At 45.7% G+C, this 14,377-nt stretch overlaps 1 protein-coding gene across 1 annotated transcript; it reads right to left on the reverse strand.

The window, feature by feature from the left end:
* Nucleotides 1-9: 9 nt before the first annotated feature.
* Nucleotides 10-13,156, reverse strand: LOC118098494 (ankyrin repeat and BTB/POZ domain-containing protein 2). The gene is made up of 17 exons (XM_035142407.2): nt 11,988-13,156; nt 7,925-8,074; nt 7,025-7,232; nt 6,555-6,707; nt 6,290-6,455; nt 5,719-5,808; nt 5,511-5,612; nt 5,139-5,235; nt 4,462-4,597; nt 4,132-4,373; nt 3,739-3,917; nt 3,445-3,550; nt 3,256-3,358; nt 2,766-2,838; nt 1,985-2,053; nt 1,498-1,611; nt 10-1,360 (listed from the first exon to the last, which is right to left on the reverse strand). The coding sequence occupies exons 1-17, from the start codon at nt 12,862-12,864 to the stop codon at nt 1,133-1,135; spliced, it is 3,093 nt and encodes a 1,030-aa protein (XP_034998298.2). The 5' UTR covers nt 12,865-13,156; the 3' UTR covers nt 10-1,132.
* Between the last annotated feature and the right edge of the window lie 1,221 nt (nt 13,157-14,377).

The following is a 14,377-nucleotide window of genomic DNA, read 5'->3' on the forward strand; positions in this document are numbered from 1 at the left end:
TTCCAGCAGTTTGGATTATTAACGAGTTTATTCACAGTATTTACATCATGTACATTTATCACAGAGGGAGAGAGTCTCGTGTGAAATCCCTTCAGACTCCAGCAGGTCCACGAACCTGCAGCAGCGTCTTAGAAATAAAATAACATGGACACGTCGATCGTTAAAGTCAATAAATTGTTTTACGTATCCGGGCCTCGTAAAAGAAAACTGATTTATTATCATAAAATTACAACTGTATTCCTATAAAGTCATAACTTTATAAAAACAAAGTTCTAATATCACAAGAATAGTTGTAATCTTATGAAAATGAAGTCGTAATATTCGTGATTTTACGAGAATTTAAATTATTTCTTAAAAAGATGTTTTTATTTACATTGAAGTACAGCTTTTATTTTTTATGATAGCACTTTAACTTTTTTCTTGTTAAATTATGACATTATTCTCAAACCTAAATCTTGTAATATAACTTATTCCTCTAATACTTCTTTGTTCCTTTTTAACGCAGCGTCAGATTCATCTAAACTATTTTCAGTTCAGAACCTAAAGTCTCAAATACAGAAGCTTCTGTTAGCTTAGCAACTTTTACTGACACCGATGTTTAAAGAGTTACACATTTAAATTAGTTTGTTGAATCTGACGTCTCATGTATTTAAAGTTCTGACGCTCGTCTTTAAAAGTTTCACACGCGTCAGCAAACATCGTCTCAAGCTTTGGTAAAAGTTTAAATATGTTTCTTTTATATCAAGTGGCCTGAGGTGACGTTTTCTACACGTTTATCTCAACTGGTTCTGACACAAGTTAAACTTCTAGAATCTAAAAATAATCTAATAATCCAAACAAAGAAATATAAAAAACAGGGGGGTAATTATTGGTTGCAGTCTGGAACTTAACCACAAGATGTCACTAAATCCTTCACACGTAACCTTTGATAAATAAAACAAAAACAACAGTTTTCAGTCTTCGATTCATCTGCACTTTACAGTATGGCTACTTCACACACACACACACACACACACACACACACACACACACACACACACACACACACACACACACACACACACACACACACACACACACACACACACACACACACACACACACACACACACACACACACACACACGAGCTTCTACTCTCCACACACACGGTGAAGGGTGTAAAGTCTGTGGATCAGCGCCACCTTCAGATCATTCAGGAGCGACACGTCCCCGTCCTGAACGATCGTCCCCGGGCAGAGCAGCTGCTGACCGGCGCCCCCTAGCAGCAGGCGGTGGAAGTCTTCTCTGTCCAGGAGCAGGTCCATGTGCTGCAGGAAGAATCCTTCACAGAACCTGCAGAGTTCAGCGGCTCCATGGTGCTGCAGACACAGGAATACAAATAAATTAAAGACTGAACAGAATAAAACATTAGATTTGATATAAAGAGTCTCACAATCACAAGAGGCAGAGTCGTGACTCCGCCCTCTCGCCTCACATTAAGCCTGTGTTTTCGTACCTTGGCGGTCTGGTAGATGTTGACCACGTTGTCCAGCGTCAGACTTCGCGACAGCGTCGTCTCGCAGCTTCTCTGCAGAACTCTGACCTGGAAGAATGTGGCAACAGGAAGTAGCTACAAAAACAAAAACATCCAAATCAGTGTCGGAAGATAAAGTCTAATAAATCGAATTTCCAAGTTTCCGTACTTTATATGTTCAGCTTGTATTTTTACTCATCAAGTGGAGACTCAAAGACACAAAGTGTCCAGGTTAAAAAAATATTATCAATGTGTCCTTCTGCTTCAGAGGCTGAGAAATACGATTTAGTAAATGTTGTCTTCAGAGAAACTTCAGGTTTCAGGAGGTTGATTTTAAACAACAGGGTTTAGAGTTTTTATTTAGCTCATCAGGGTTTTAATCACAGGAAACTGGGAAACTGGTGAATAAGTAAAATCATCCGACTGAGATGAACTGTGAGAAAAGCAGGAAACGTGTGAGTGACGTTACCTTCACGGCTTCGGACTGAGAGAGAGTCGTTCCCTCTGTTCCTCCACAGTACAAAGCCTTCATCATCATCTGCAGAGACACACACTTCATCAGCTTCAGTCACATTAACACCAAACAGGAAGTGAATCTGACGCCAGGAAGTGAATCTGACGCCGGGAAGTGAATCTGACGCCGGGAAGTGAATCTGACATCGGGAAGTGAATCTGACATCGGGAAGTGAATCTGACTCGGAAGTAAATCTGACTTCGGGAAGTGAATCTGACTTCGGGAAGTGAATCTGACTTCGGGAAGTGAATCTGACTTCAGGAAGTGAGTCTGACTTCAGGAAGTGAATCTGACTTCAGGAAGTGAATCTGATGTCAGGAAGTGAATCTGACTTCGGGAAGTGAATCTGATGTCAGGAAGTGAATCTGACTTCTGGGAAGTGAATGACTTCAGGAAGTGAATCTGACTTCAGGAAGTCAATCTGATGTCAGGAAGTGAATCTGACTTCGGGAAGTGAATCTGACTTCAGGAAGTGAATCTGACATTAGGAAGTGAATCTGAAGTTAGGAAGTGAATCTGACTTCAGGAAGTCAATCTGATGTCAGGAAGTGAATCTGACTTCAGGAAGTGTATCTGACTTCAGGAAGTAAATCTGAGTTCAGGAAGTGAATCTGACTTCAGGAAGTAAATCTGACTTCAGGAAGTAAATCTGACATCGGGAGGTGAATCTGAGTTCAGGAAGTAAATCTGACTTCAGGAAGTGAATCTGACTTCAGGAAGTGAATTTGAGCCGAACCTGGAACGTGCTGTAGGTCACGTGACTGATGTGGATGATGTTGTCGGGGGAGTCGCTGAGCAGCCGTCGAAAACTGAAACAGACAAAAGACGAGTTCATTAAAGAAAGTTTTTATTTTACTCATATTATTGTGAATTAAATAACAGGAACATCTGGAGGGACTGAAGCTGCTGTCCACCACAGGAGGTGGTTCCTGTTCAACTACAGTAGTAAAAGTACACAAAGTATAAAAGGCACAGTAATATCTAAATGCTATAAGACTTTAGGTTTTTTGTTTGAATTTGTAACATAGTAATAGAAATTATCATATGTAAGACATTGATTCTTCTTCTTTCATTCCTATATATTGTTTAAACTTTTGTCTCTTTTGAGCCTTGAAGAGTTAAAAAGATGATTTTACATATTTTCACAGGCAGAAACTCTTTGTCTCTTAATCACAGGACAACAGACACAGTTTAATACGTGTGAGGTCAAAGGTCAGAGATCAGACCGTTCAGAGGCCGACATCAGCAACACCCGGTGAGCGAAGAATGGACGTGCATCCACCATGAACGTCACGTCAGACATCTCCTGGTTGTTGAGGAAATGAACATCTGAGGACAGACACATCAAATCCTTTAAGTGTTTAAGTTGGAAGAAGAAAAGTAAAAGCCAGAGGTCGACGTCAGCGACGTGTTACCGAGCTGTGTGGACAGAGTGATGTCCATGGGCGGGACAGGAGGGACGGGACAACAGCCGTAGCAGTGAGAGAAGACGGACGCCAGACGCTTGGTTATCACATAATCCTGCAGAGAAAAACCACAGGACCACGTTAAACTGTCCTGACAGAAAAACTCAGGCTTCAGCTCCTCGCAAAGACAGACTGAAACAACGGTCTGTGTCCTGTCACTTAACAACCCTCAGGACGCACGCTCAGAGGGACGAGTGGACGGACAGACGGACGGACAGATGGACAGACGGAGGGGTGTGGTACCTTGCTGGTTTCCAACATGCTGAACATCAGCGGTATCCCTGTGGAGAGCAGCTCGGGGGTGTAGTCCTCTGTCCTGATGGAGGGAAACTCTGTGAGGAGCGAGACGGTCACTTCGTCCCTGCACAGCTGCCGAGCTCTGCGGAGAGACTCCAGCCAGATGTGGAGCCTCCAGGGGACACCTGGGCACAGCGGGGAGATGGGAGAGGTCAGAACATGTCCGTCTCACTGGTGGTCAAGTGGTTAGAAGGTTCGATTCCCAGTCAGGGAACATGTTTCGACTGTCTGTTCAATACAATGGTTAATGAGCATCATCCGATTCTCACAGATTATAAACTGAGATTAATTCCAGCGTCACGTGATCCCGCCGACGTCAGATGACATCATCGTTCTCACCCATCTCTCTGAGCTCCATGGTTACGTCCAGGTATCCGTGCTCAGCGCTGTAGTACGCCGCCTGCTGCAGAGCCTTCATCCTGGCTTTACACAGCCTGGGAACACGACTCGAGGAGTCGGGAGGAGGAAGAGGAGTCTTCACCTCCTCCTCCTCTTCCACTCCTTCAGCCAGGATCTCCTCCAGAGAGAGAACATCCTCCTTCCTGTGCTGCGGCTGCAGCAGCAGCCTCCTGAGAACGTTCCTGTAGAGGAGGAGACGGGTGATGAAGCTGAGCATCATCATCATCATCATCATCATCATCTCAGTTGTGAGAGGAGGCGGAGTCTCACCTGTGTCCGTGAGCGGCAGCGTAACTGAAACAGTTCATGTCTTCATACAGCGGTGATGTCAGGGAATTCCCATGATGCACTCTGAGCAGAGGGTCGGCTCCGTGGGCGAGCAGCAGACTCACCACCTCATAGTGACCTGAGGGGACGGAACATGGGGATTCATTCATTACACAAAATAACTGACGACAACTTGAGAAATCTGCTCATCTTCAGTTTCACACTTCTCAACAAAAAAACACAAACCCGGAGTTTTTAAACACAAACGAGGCCAAAAGTCTCTGATTCAGACAAAACTCAGTAGTGTGGACAACAGGCGTAACCATAGCAACAGTTTAGAACTTGTTTTAGAACTAAACCGTGTCAGTGAGGACGGAGCTTCACGTTAGTTTCCTGGAGACTTAAATTGAAATACTGCTTAATAGAAATCTACTCTTACTCCAACACCTTCACCCAACACGCACAAAACACCACAAACACAACAACTAAACCAATTACTCGCTGCCAACCTTTAGAAAAACACAGCTGATATTCTTAGAACCGATAAACTGATGGACCAGCAGCTCGAATCCCATTGAACCTTCACACTCTGAAGCTGGTGAGTCAGGGACGTTCCTGCTTGTTGCTCCAGTCAATGTGAACACGTTGTATTATAATATCTGTGGAAACTGGAAAGATACCTGCAGCAGCAGCTAACTGCAGCGGCGTCTCCGCGGAGCTCTCCTGGTCGTCCAGCAGGACGCCACCTTCCACGTCTGCTCCGGCCTCCAGCAGCAGCTGCCGAGGACACGAGGACACGAGGACACAAGCACATTAGGACACGAGGACATTGGGATACGAGGTAATTTGTATGTAATTCATTTTCCAGGAATTACATAAAACACATATCAAACACACTTATGGAGGAAATTCACTGATGCTACTATCATCATTAACATTATTAATATAATTATTAAGCTTTCTTTAGATGTAATTTTGTCATCTTGAATTATTTTGGCCTCCGTCATAGTGAACTGAAAATCACAACAGTTCTCATTCCATCACAAACTCACCTGAGCCACAGACAAGTGACTGTGCAACACAGCGAACGTCAGCGCCACCCAGTGTCTGCTGCCGGGGTGAACAGATGGATGTCTGACGGAGCAGCCTGGGACCTGAGCGACACACACACAGACACACACAGACACACACACTTCAGTCACAAACACACTAACCAGCCGGGTCGTACAGTTACAGCTGAGTCAGCAGGAGTGTTTCTACCTGCAGATCCAGATTGGCTCCGCCCTCGATGAGCATCTGCACCAGCGCTTCATCTCCTGCTGCGGAGGCGTACATCAGAGGAGTCATTCCCTGCAGACACACACATCACACATCACACACACACACACACACACACACAGCATTGGTACACAAATAAACTGAACACTGCAAATATGTACCTTCAATTATTATGTTAAAATCATGTCTGAACCACAGACTGTAAATAACCATTGCTCGCTGTCGGCTGCAGTGTAGCTCATAAACCCTCCTCCATGTTAGCAGATGGGACATGGACCCAACAAAAACTAAATCTAAGACGTTAAATAAATGTTTGCCAAAGATGGTTTCTGTCATTTCAGGTCGTTCTCATCTCTCTGTACATCGTTATCAAAACAGGCTGAGACGTCATGATTGACAGCTGAGACTGACTCCTGATTGGTCGAAATTATGTTTTCTTTTCCTAAAGACAACACCTGTGATAAATAGTCATGAGCATCAGAGAGGATCAGGATTATTACGTCTGCAGCGCTAACATTCCATAACGTTAAAAGAAGAAGAAGAGCGCCCCCACCTGGTCGTCCATGGTGTTGACGCTCTCCGCTCCCAGGAGCCGAGCGGCCTGATGGACCAGATCCGCTCGACCACACGACAGCATCCTGAAGCCCAGGTCCAGCTGGAACTTCAGCGAAGCAGCTTCAGCGTCCAGACACTTGAACGACTGGAAGCAGCACTCCGACCTGCACACACACACACACACACACACAGACACACACAATGACTCTGAGCCTCCTGCTTATCAACACACACACACTCAGTCACATCCTGCGACCGCTCACCTCAGCTGTCTGGGCTCACAGTCCAGTCCTGGAAGAAGCTGCCTGGCCGTCTGTCTGACATCATCGCTGTCCACCAGAAGGCTGCGGCGGTGTTCCGCGTGCACCACGGCAACTCTGATCCACTCCATGAGAGGAGGCAGCAGCAGGAAGGGCCTGAGTGGGGGGGCAGCAGGGAGCAGTTCATCGGTCTGTTTTACTCGTCTTCAGGTTTTGTCTCAATTTTAAAATTCTCTTAAACTATTGTCCAAAGAATAAAATGGAAAATGGTTGTGCATGTAAAATAATTGATTTCCTCTGATATAGATATATTATTTGTGACATCATTTAACTTTTTTTCATTTCATCATTCGACCTGTTTTACCATTTTCACTTTAACTTAAAATAAAAGGAATGGAACTGAAAATGTTACAACACACACACACACACACACACACACACACACACACACACACACACACACACACACACACCTCTCTCTGGTCAGTGTCGTGCTTGGAGGCTCCAGGTTGGGACTCTCCAGTGATTCCATCTGAGGGCTGGACAGGAAGTAGTAGAGCGTTCGGAGGGCATCAGGGGCCCAGGACACTGACGGCTGATTGGCTGAACGGGCGAGGCTCGTGCAGGCGCTGGAGCTGCGCAGACGCTGCATGTGGTACATCGCTCGAGACACCAGGTCACCTGCAGACGGGCAGACGGACAGAAAACATCATGATCGTGGCCTCGCAAATCTGGGTTTTGTCCTTTTGAACATTATTTCTCCGTCTGTCTTCAGGGAATTTCTTCCAATTTTGACCAGTTGTCATTGGACTCGAAAATCGAGTGATTAGATTTCAGGGGTCTAAGGTCAAAGTTCACAGTGACCTCATATGAATCTGGGAACAAAAGTAGACAGAAACTGTTCTGAGGGCGGAGGCACACAAACACAGGGTTTGTTAAAGCATCTTTACCTTTAACTTAGAAAAGATTCCTGTGTGTTGAGTTTATTCTTTATTTGTTGTTGGTTTATTGATCAAATATCATTTAAACCAAATATCAAAAGTAACAATGTGAAATCTGCAAAAACAATATGACGTGAATGGACACTTTAGTAAACTGAGTTCAAGTTGTCTGTGGTCACATGACCACGTCGTCAGGTCAGTGACGGTACAGAGATTAACGAGCGTTCACATAATGAGATGCGTGGCCTGCAGGGTGTGAGGGCGTCCTTGTTTTCTGGATACAAGCCACACGCTGTTATGTAACTGAGGGGGGGGGGGCAGGCAGCGGCTAACGATGTGTCCCAGGAGCCCGACACAGTCACAGTTAAACAAACACACACCAGACACAGGAGTCGACTGTGGCAGCAGCGACACACACACACACACACTTACTGAGCTCTGAGATGCTGCCCACGCACGTGGCGAGCAGCGCCTGTTCCAGTGTCCGCAGCTCCAGCTCGATGTAAGCGTCCTCCCTGCTCTCCACTGAATCCTCGGGAACCTTCGTGTATGGGCTCACATGGGCCGGCAGCGACAGCTCACCTGAAAACACACAGACACACACACACACACATTAAATCATAATTTTATAGCTGCTGCTCAGTGACAAGTGTCTCGATGACGATGACTTCCATCAGTCCGTCACTTTGGTCCAGAGTCTAGAGAGATATAGATATATATATATAAATGTGGATTTTTGTTCTACATGTGATAACTAGAGTGATATTAAAATCTGCATTAATGTGTTTCATCAAAGAACATTTGATGTGTGTTGTGCTGCAGAAGTGGATTTGAATGGACGCTGACGTACAAAGACATCAAAACTAAATGTGCTCATGTCGACAGCAGGAACCACTTCACTGAAACTTCCTCCACGTTCTCTGCACCAGGACCACAGGTGATTTGATGGGACCCTCAAAACACTGAAAACAGATGCACTGAGGACGTCCTCATCTGTTGTGACCCGTTGAATCAGGTATTTGCTGACTCCTGGTCCTGAACACAATGGAAACAGCCTGAGTGACGACGTGCACAGAGCAGATTCATCAGCTGCAGCGGAAACTACTGGGACGCGAGTTTTGTGCAGAAATCCTGACTTCTTGCACTTTACTGACAGAAGCAGGAATAAAAGGTTTTAGATGTGTTCCACTTAACAGAGGAAACAGTGTAAGACTCATTATTGACACGTCACACTGTGATTAACGATGTTTGACAAAAGCCTGAGTTTCTGCCCGATTCAGGAAACACACCTCTGCTTTATGGACGTCAGCTCCCGTCTGGACCGGGAGAAACAAGTGTTCGGTTCAACAAGACACGAGTGTGAGTCCGATAATTGGTTGTGATTACGCTGCTGTGTTGACACACACAGAGCGAACAGGCAACTATTCATGAGAACACAACAGGAGACCAGTCTGCAGCGCACAACGCACAAATCACTGTTCTCTACCTGTGTACGCACACACACACACACACACACAATCATGAGTGATCAAGTCATTTCCTTCCACTCTCTCCTTGTGTACGTGTGGCTGAATGAAAACAGAAAAAGTGTGTGTGTGTGTGTGTGTGTGTGTGTGTGTGTGTGTGTGTGTGAAGAAAACAGAGGCACAGTCACCAGGTCTAAAAACAACAGCTCTTTTCTGGAGTGGTATAAAGCTACAAGTGTTTGGTCAAGACAACAGAACCACAGAGAGCCAAGGTGTGTGTGTGTGTGTGTGTGTGTGTGTGTGTGTGTGTGTGTGTGTGTGTGTGTAACACCTCAGTAGAATCTGAGTTTTAGTTTTAAACAGCTTTAGATAGTTTGGACAAAGGAACGTTGGACCGTGATACTGATATTAGGGAGTAAAAAATGTCCAATACCAACATTATGTCCGATATAAAATATATATATATATAAGAAAATGTAAGAAAACTAGTTGCGTGTCTGTTGTAAACCTGCCTGTTCAGCCTGTGGTGAAGCTGGTTGCTTGTTTCTGAAACTGTAAAAGTGAGCCACCTCAAATAAAGACCTGCTGCTGGACTGTGAGCAAACAAAACACCGATACTGAAAAGTCCGGGAAAGAATGGAAGCAGAAGGATTCACAGCAACACTCTGAGTGAGACGTGAACTTCTGTAGTTCATCCTCTGTCAGGTCGGCACTTCTGCTTTTCCGAGCGTAAATAATGTCTTTACGCAACTTTACACAACAGAGTCATGTCAAACACGCAGGCGGAATTGGCGGGAAGACTTTGTTGTGGTAGTGTAATCTGGTTAAAACCTGCTGGTGGTAGGTCTGGAGCCGGTGTGGATGGAGGCTGTGAGTTCAGGCCGCCGCTGACACAGTGTTTAACAGACGTGAAGGCGGGAGTCTGACGAGGAGGAGTTCACATCAGAGCCTGAGAGAGACGCCACACACACGTCCAGCCGTTCATCAGCAGAGCGACGTCATCGACCTCTGATGAATCATTATCTGAGAGTAACTCAGCTCTGGTTGAACTCGCAGCTGAGAAGACGTCAGATTCTCTTCTTCTGTTCAACAGTTTAACACAAAGTCCAGATGGAGAGAACATTACAGACACATGAGGTTCAGTGGAGCTGAGGGTTGGATTACTGCAGCTCTGGGATCTGACTCAGGATCAGAGCTGCGTCGTCTCCACTTCCTGTTGCACGCGCACGCACACGCACACACACACACACACAGACAGACACACACAGACAGACACACACAGGCCATCTAGAGATTGATGAATCCCTCTGAGGCTAATTGTCGACACGACAGCAGATATTTTTGGATATTTTCTCCTCTGTTTTTACAACACATCAGAGTTTAAAAGTCACATATTGAGCAAAAATGATAAATTCATTGGTTTCAGATTCTCTGAAGTTTCCCTGTTTTCTATCCATTCTAACCTGAAGACATCAGCTGGGCTGCGGGTCCATGTCTCTCATCAGTATCAGAGGAAACAGGTTTCATGTGCTAATCAACAGCTGATGGTTCGTTTAGTGTGAAATGAAACTGAGTTAATCTGCAGAATCTGATACAAGCAGGGAAAAGGTCAATAAAGTGTCTGAGTGGATCTGATCTCGTCAGACGTGTCTGAGCTCAGTGTCAAGCAGATGGGACGATAACGACGCTGCAAGCTGGAGACTCAGTGAAACAGAGAGGAAGCCTTTTCTCACGTTTCACTGCCGGGATTTATTTTTATCATCAGATCAGACGCAACAATTTGGCCATTTGGTCCTCGAACAATGTCCAAAAGGAGTGTGTGAGTGTGTGTTAGTGTGTGTGTGTGTTAGTGTGTGTGTGTGTGTGTGTGTGTGTGAGTGTGTGTGTGTGTGTGAGTGTGTGTTAGTGTTAGTGTGTGTTAGTGTGTGTGTGTCTGACAGACTCTCCTGCCTGGACAGCAGCAGCTACACTGGCTGTTTGTTTAGCCGAGCAGACGGACCTGGGAGCCGTGAACCTCGTGGCTCTGCAGCCTGAGCGGGAATGAGAGCTCCTTTGTGTCGTCTGTGCGGGTCAGAGGCTAACAACACTCACTCAGTCGCTCGACCCGCTTCTTCTCGCTCGCTCTCATGGGGGGTTCGGACCTGTATCCCAGCATGCACTGGGCAGCAGGCTCAGAAACACAGTGGGGTTGTGTTTACGTTTTCACGACCACTGAGCAGCCTATTGATTTATTCACAAGTCAAAATCTCATTTGGAGGTGGATTCTTAAAACTAAAAGCTTTTTATTCTATTTATTTATGTCCAAATGATACAGGGTTTTTAACATTTAATATCTGACCAAACAATAAAGTTCAGTTTTGTTTATTCTTAAGCTTTTAATTAAACCAACATCAGAACAGATGTTGATTTCCATTTGTCTTAAGAACTTAATTTACTGCTTGAAAGGTTCATTTGAAGATTATCTTAAACTTTAATTCAAAAGGTCCTGAAAAGGCTCAGGAGATGTTTCTTCCACTCCACATGCAGCAGAGGATTAAATATGATGTTGAGGATTTAAAAACCACTGACATCTCTGTACAGACACTTGAGAAAGTTTGTTTGTGTCTGTATCAAACTAACCGGACCAGTATAATCCCAGTGACACGTTTATCAGGAACCATCTTCCACCTCCTCTCTACTGGAATGGAGGACACGTCTCCACTCCACAAAGGGAGCTAAATTATCTCAGATACTGGCGACGTCAACATGTGAGGTTTTCACACAATCAAATCACAAACTAAGACCGAACCTGGTTGGAAGGGTTCGTTCATTTCACGTTTAGTGTTAAAAACCAATAAAACGTGAATGAGACAATGTGACGTCACAGAGGAGACTTCAAACTGATTATAAAACACATAAATAAAAACGCTTCCTAAACGTTTTTAAAAAGTCAGATTTGACAGTTAATGAATAGGAAGTTAAACACAAACCCTGTTTTTAAATGTGATAAATGAAATATAACTGTTATACTGTTTAAAGTGTAAACTCACCATGGGCATTCCTCCCACACATGAGGTGCTCGTACACCTGCAGAAGTCCCCACAGCTCCGGGTCGTTGTTCACGACCCCGTCCAGCAGCTCCGCGCTCACCGGGCTCCAGGGGACCCCGCAGCCCCGCTCCTGCTCCTCCTCCGCCGCCCGCCTCGCCTCCTGCAGCGCCCTCCGGGTCACCTCCTCCGCCAGAGTCTCCAAACAGGCTGCGAGGCACACGGCTGCGTACTCGTGCACTCGCACCGACACGCGCGTGTCCACCATCCACCTGAAGAAGCGGCCCGCGGACAGGGTCAGCCCGCAGCGCGCAGACTTGCCCCGCTGACGCGCGGTGTCTCCGGAGCTCATGCAGTGCTGGGACACCGCCCTGACCGCGGAGGAGACGCACCGCTCGGCCAGAGCCCAGCTCAGCACCAGCCGGACCGCGCTCTGCACCTCCAGGCGGGTGCACCGTCTGTGGAGCTCGCTCAGCCGCTGCGCCTCCCTGGACACCCGGAGGAGAGCCCTCCGCAGCAGGACGGACAGGCGGCGGAATGCCTCCCCGGTAAGGGACGCACCGGGCACTTTACGCACGACCTCCCGCAGGTCCTGCTCGGTCCAGGGACACTCCTCCAGCTCCGGCAGGCACGGACACTTGGCCAGGACGTCCGCCGCGTCCTCCGGCAGCGTGCTCACCGTGTCCCAGCTGCCGTTCCTGCTGGACAGAGAGCCGGCGTGCTGCCACCAGGCTCCCCGCTGAGGAGTGCTGGTGTGCGGCTGAGACTGCCCCGACCTGCCGGAGGAGGACAGGCTGAGGGACGTGCACGGGTCCCCGGGCACATAGCCTGGATCCAGGGTCAGGTCCTCCAGGGTTCTCAGCTCCAGACCGCTGCACATGATGGAGGAAGAGTTTAAACCACAGAGAAGAACCAGAGCCACGTTCCCATCAAACCTCAGGAGCTGGAACCAGGAGCAGCACGAGACTGAGACAAAAGTCCCCAGGACACCAGGAGCTGCACTCTCATGGACCAATCAGAGCCCAGCAGCCACACAGGTGACTGCTCCACAGCGCCACCATGTGCTCACCGCTCAGACTGACTCGTGCAGGAGCTGAGCAGGTGAGGCCTTCATCATCTTCATCTTCATCATCTGGTTACAACTTTACAAATAAAAGCATGATAAAGGTGGATTTCAGAGCTTCTCACAAAGATCAGAAACTGAGATGAACAAACAAACTTTATTTTAATTTCATGAAATCTGAATTGGTCGGTTTAAGGTTTAAGTTGTGATGTGCAGCCTGTGGAGATTTACAACAACACTGTGATTTCTTTACAAACTAAATTCATTTAATATAAATATAAATGTAAAACATGTAGTTTATTCAAATTTAATCTGGACTGGATGATACCAACAATCTTAGAAACACACTTTCAGATCAATTCAACATTTACAGCTGTGAAAGGTTCATTTCATGGCTTCTGGTCTAATGTGGTGAGAAGATAAAATACAGGTCAAGTCTAATTGTGTTGTTTGATCTGTTCTCTGTAAGAAAGACTTGTATATCTGAAGTTTAGCATAACTGAGGATTAGCTTCATTTAGCCAACACTTTGTAAATCACAATAAGATGATGAATCTTTGAGATTTACAGACACAGGACAGATGAATTTTAACGTTTAGTCAGAACCAGGTTCTCTATTTGTATCCAGCCTAAGCTAACATGAAGCTAACCTGAAGCTAACACGCAGACATCTTAGTTCCACAGTAAAACATCTGAATAAACATTTTCTACAGTTTATTTTTACAAAGTAAGTCTTCGGTGCTGTAACTAGTTTTTATTGTAACATATTTATGCTGCTGGTGTTTGTTTGTCTTCACTATGATAATCCACATTTAAAGAGTCTAACTGTATTGGTAAAAAAGGCCTATGTCCACAATGCTAGCTTCGTTTAGCATAACTGCTTCAGATAACGATTAGCATAATTACGGTTGCTAACAGCAGGAGAATCAAAAGATATTTTCCTCTGTTGGTTCTGAACACGTTGAAGTGATAAATCGTGAGTTTGGATTATTTTATTGATGTAGTCACAATCTGATCAGCTGTTTGTATCCAGACTAAGCTAGCAGGAAGCTAACCGGCAGCCATCTTAGTCCTGTGTTTTCTGCTGGTTTAAATGTTTAAATTCTTTATGTTGCTGGTGTTTGTTTACTTTCCTGTATGTTAACGCATTAGTTCACTTTAAACACCCATGTGTTATATATTATATATATATATATATATATATATACATATTATAAGACTGATGATGGCTGCCGTTCACTTCTTCACCTGCTGCAGACATGTGATCAGAGCGCACTCACCTGTCCAGGTGTTGCACCATCTTCACATGGCCACAGGGAGCGCTGTTTCAC

The sequence above is a fragment of the Hippoglossus stenolepis genome, chromosome 1 (assembly GCF_022539355.2).
Source record: "Hippoglossus stenolepis isolate QCI-W04-F060 chromosome 1, HSTE1.2, whole genome shotgun sequence".
Taxonomy (NCBI): Eukaryota; Metazoa; Chordata; class Actinopteri; order Pleuronectiformes; family Pleuronectidae; genus Hippoglossus; species Hippoglossus stenolepis.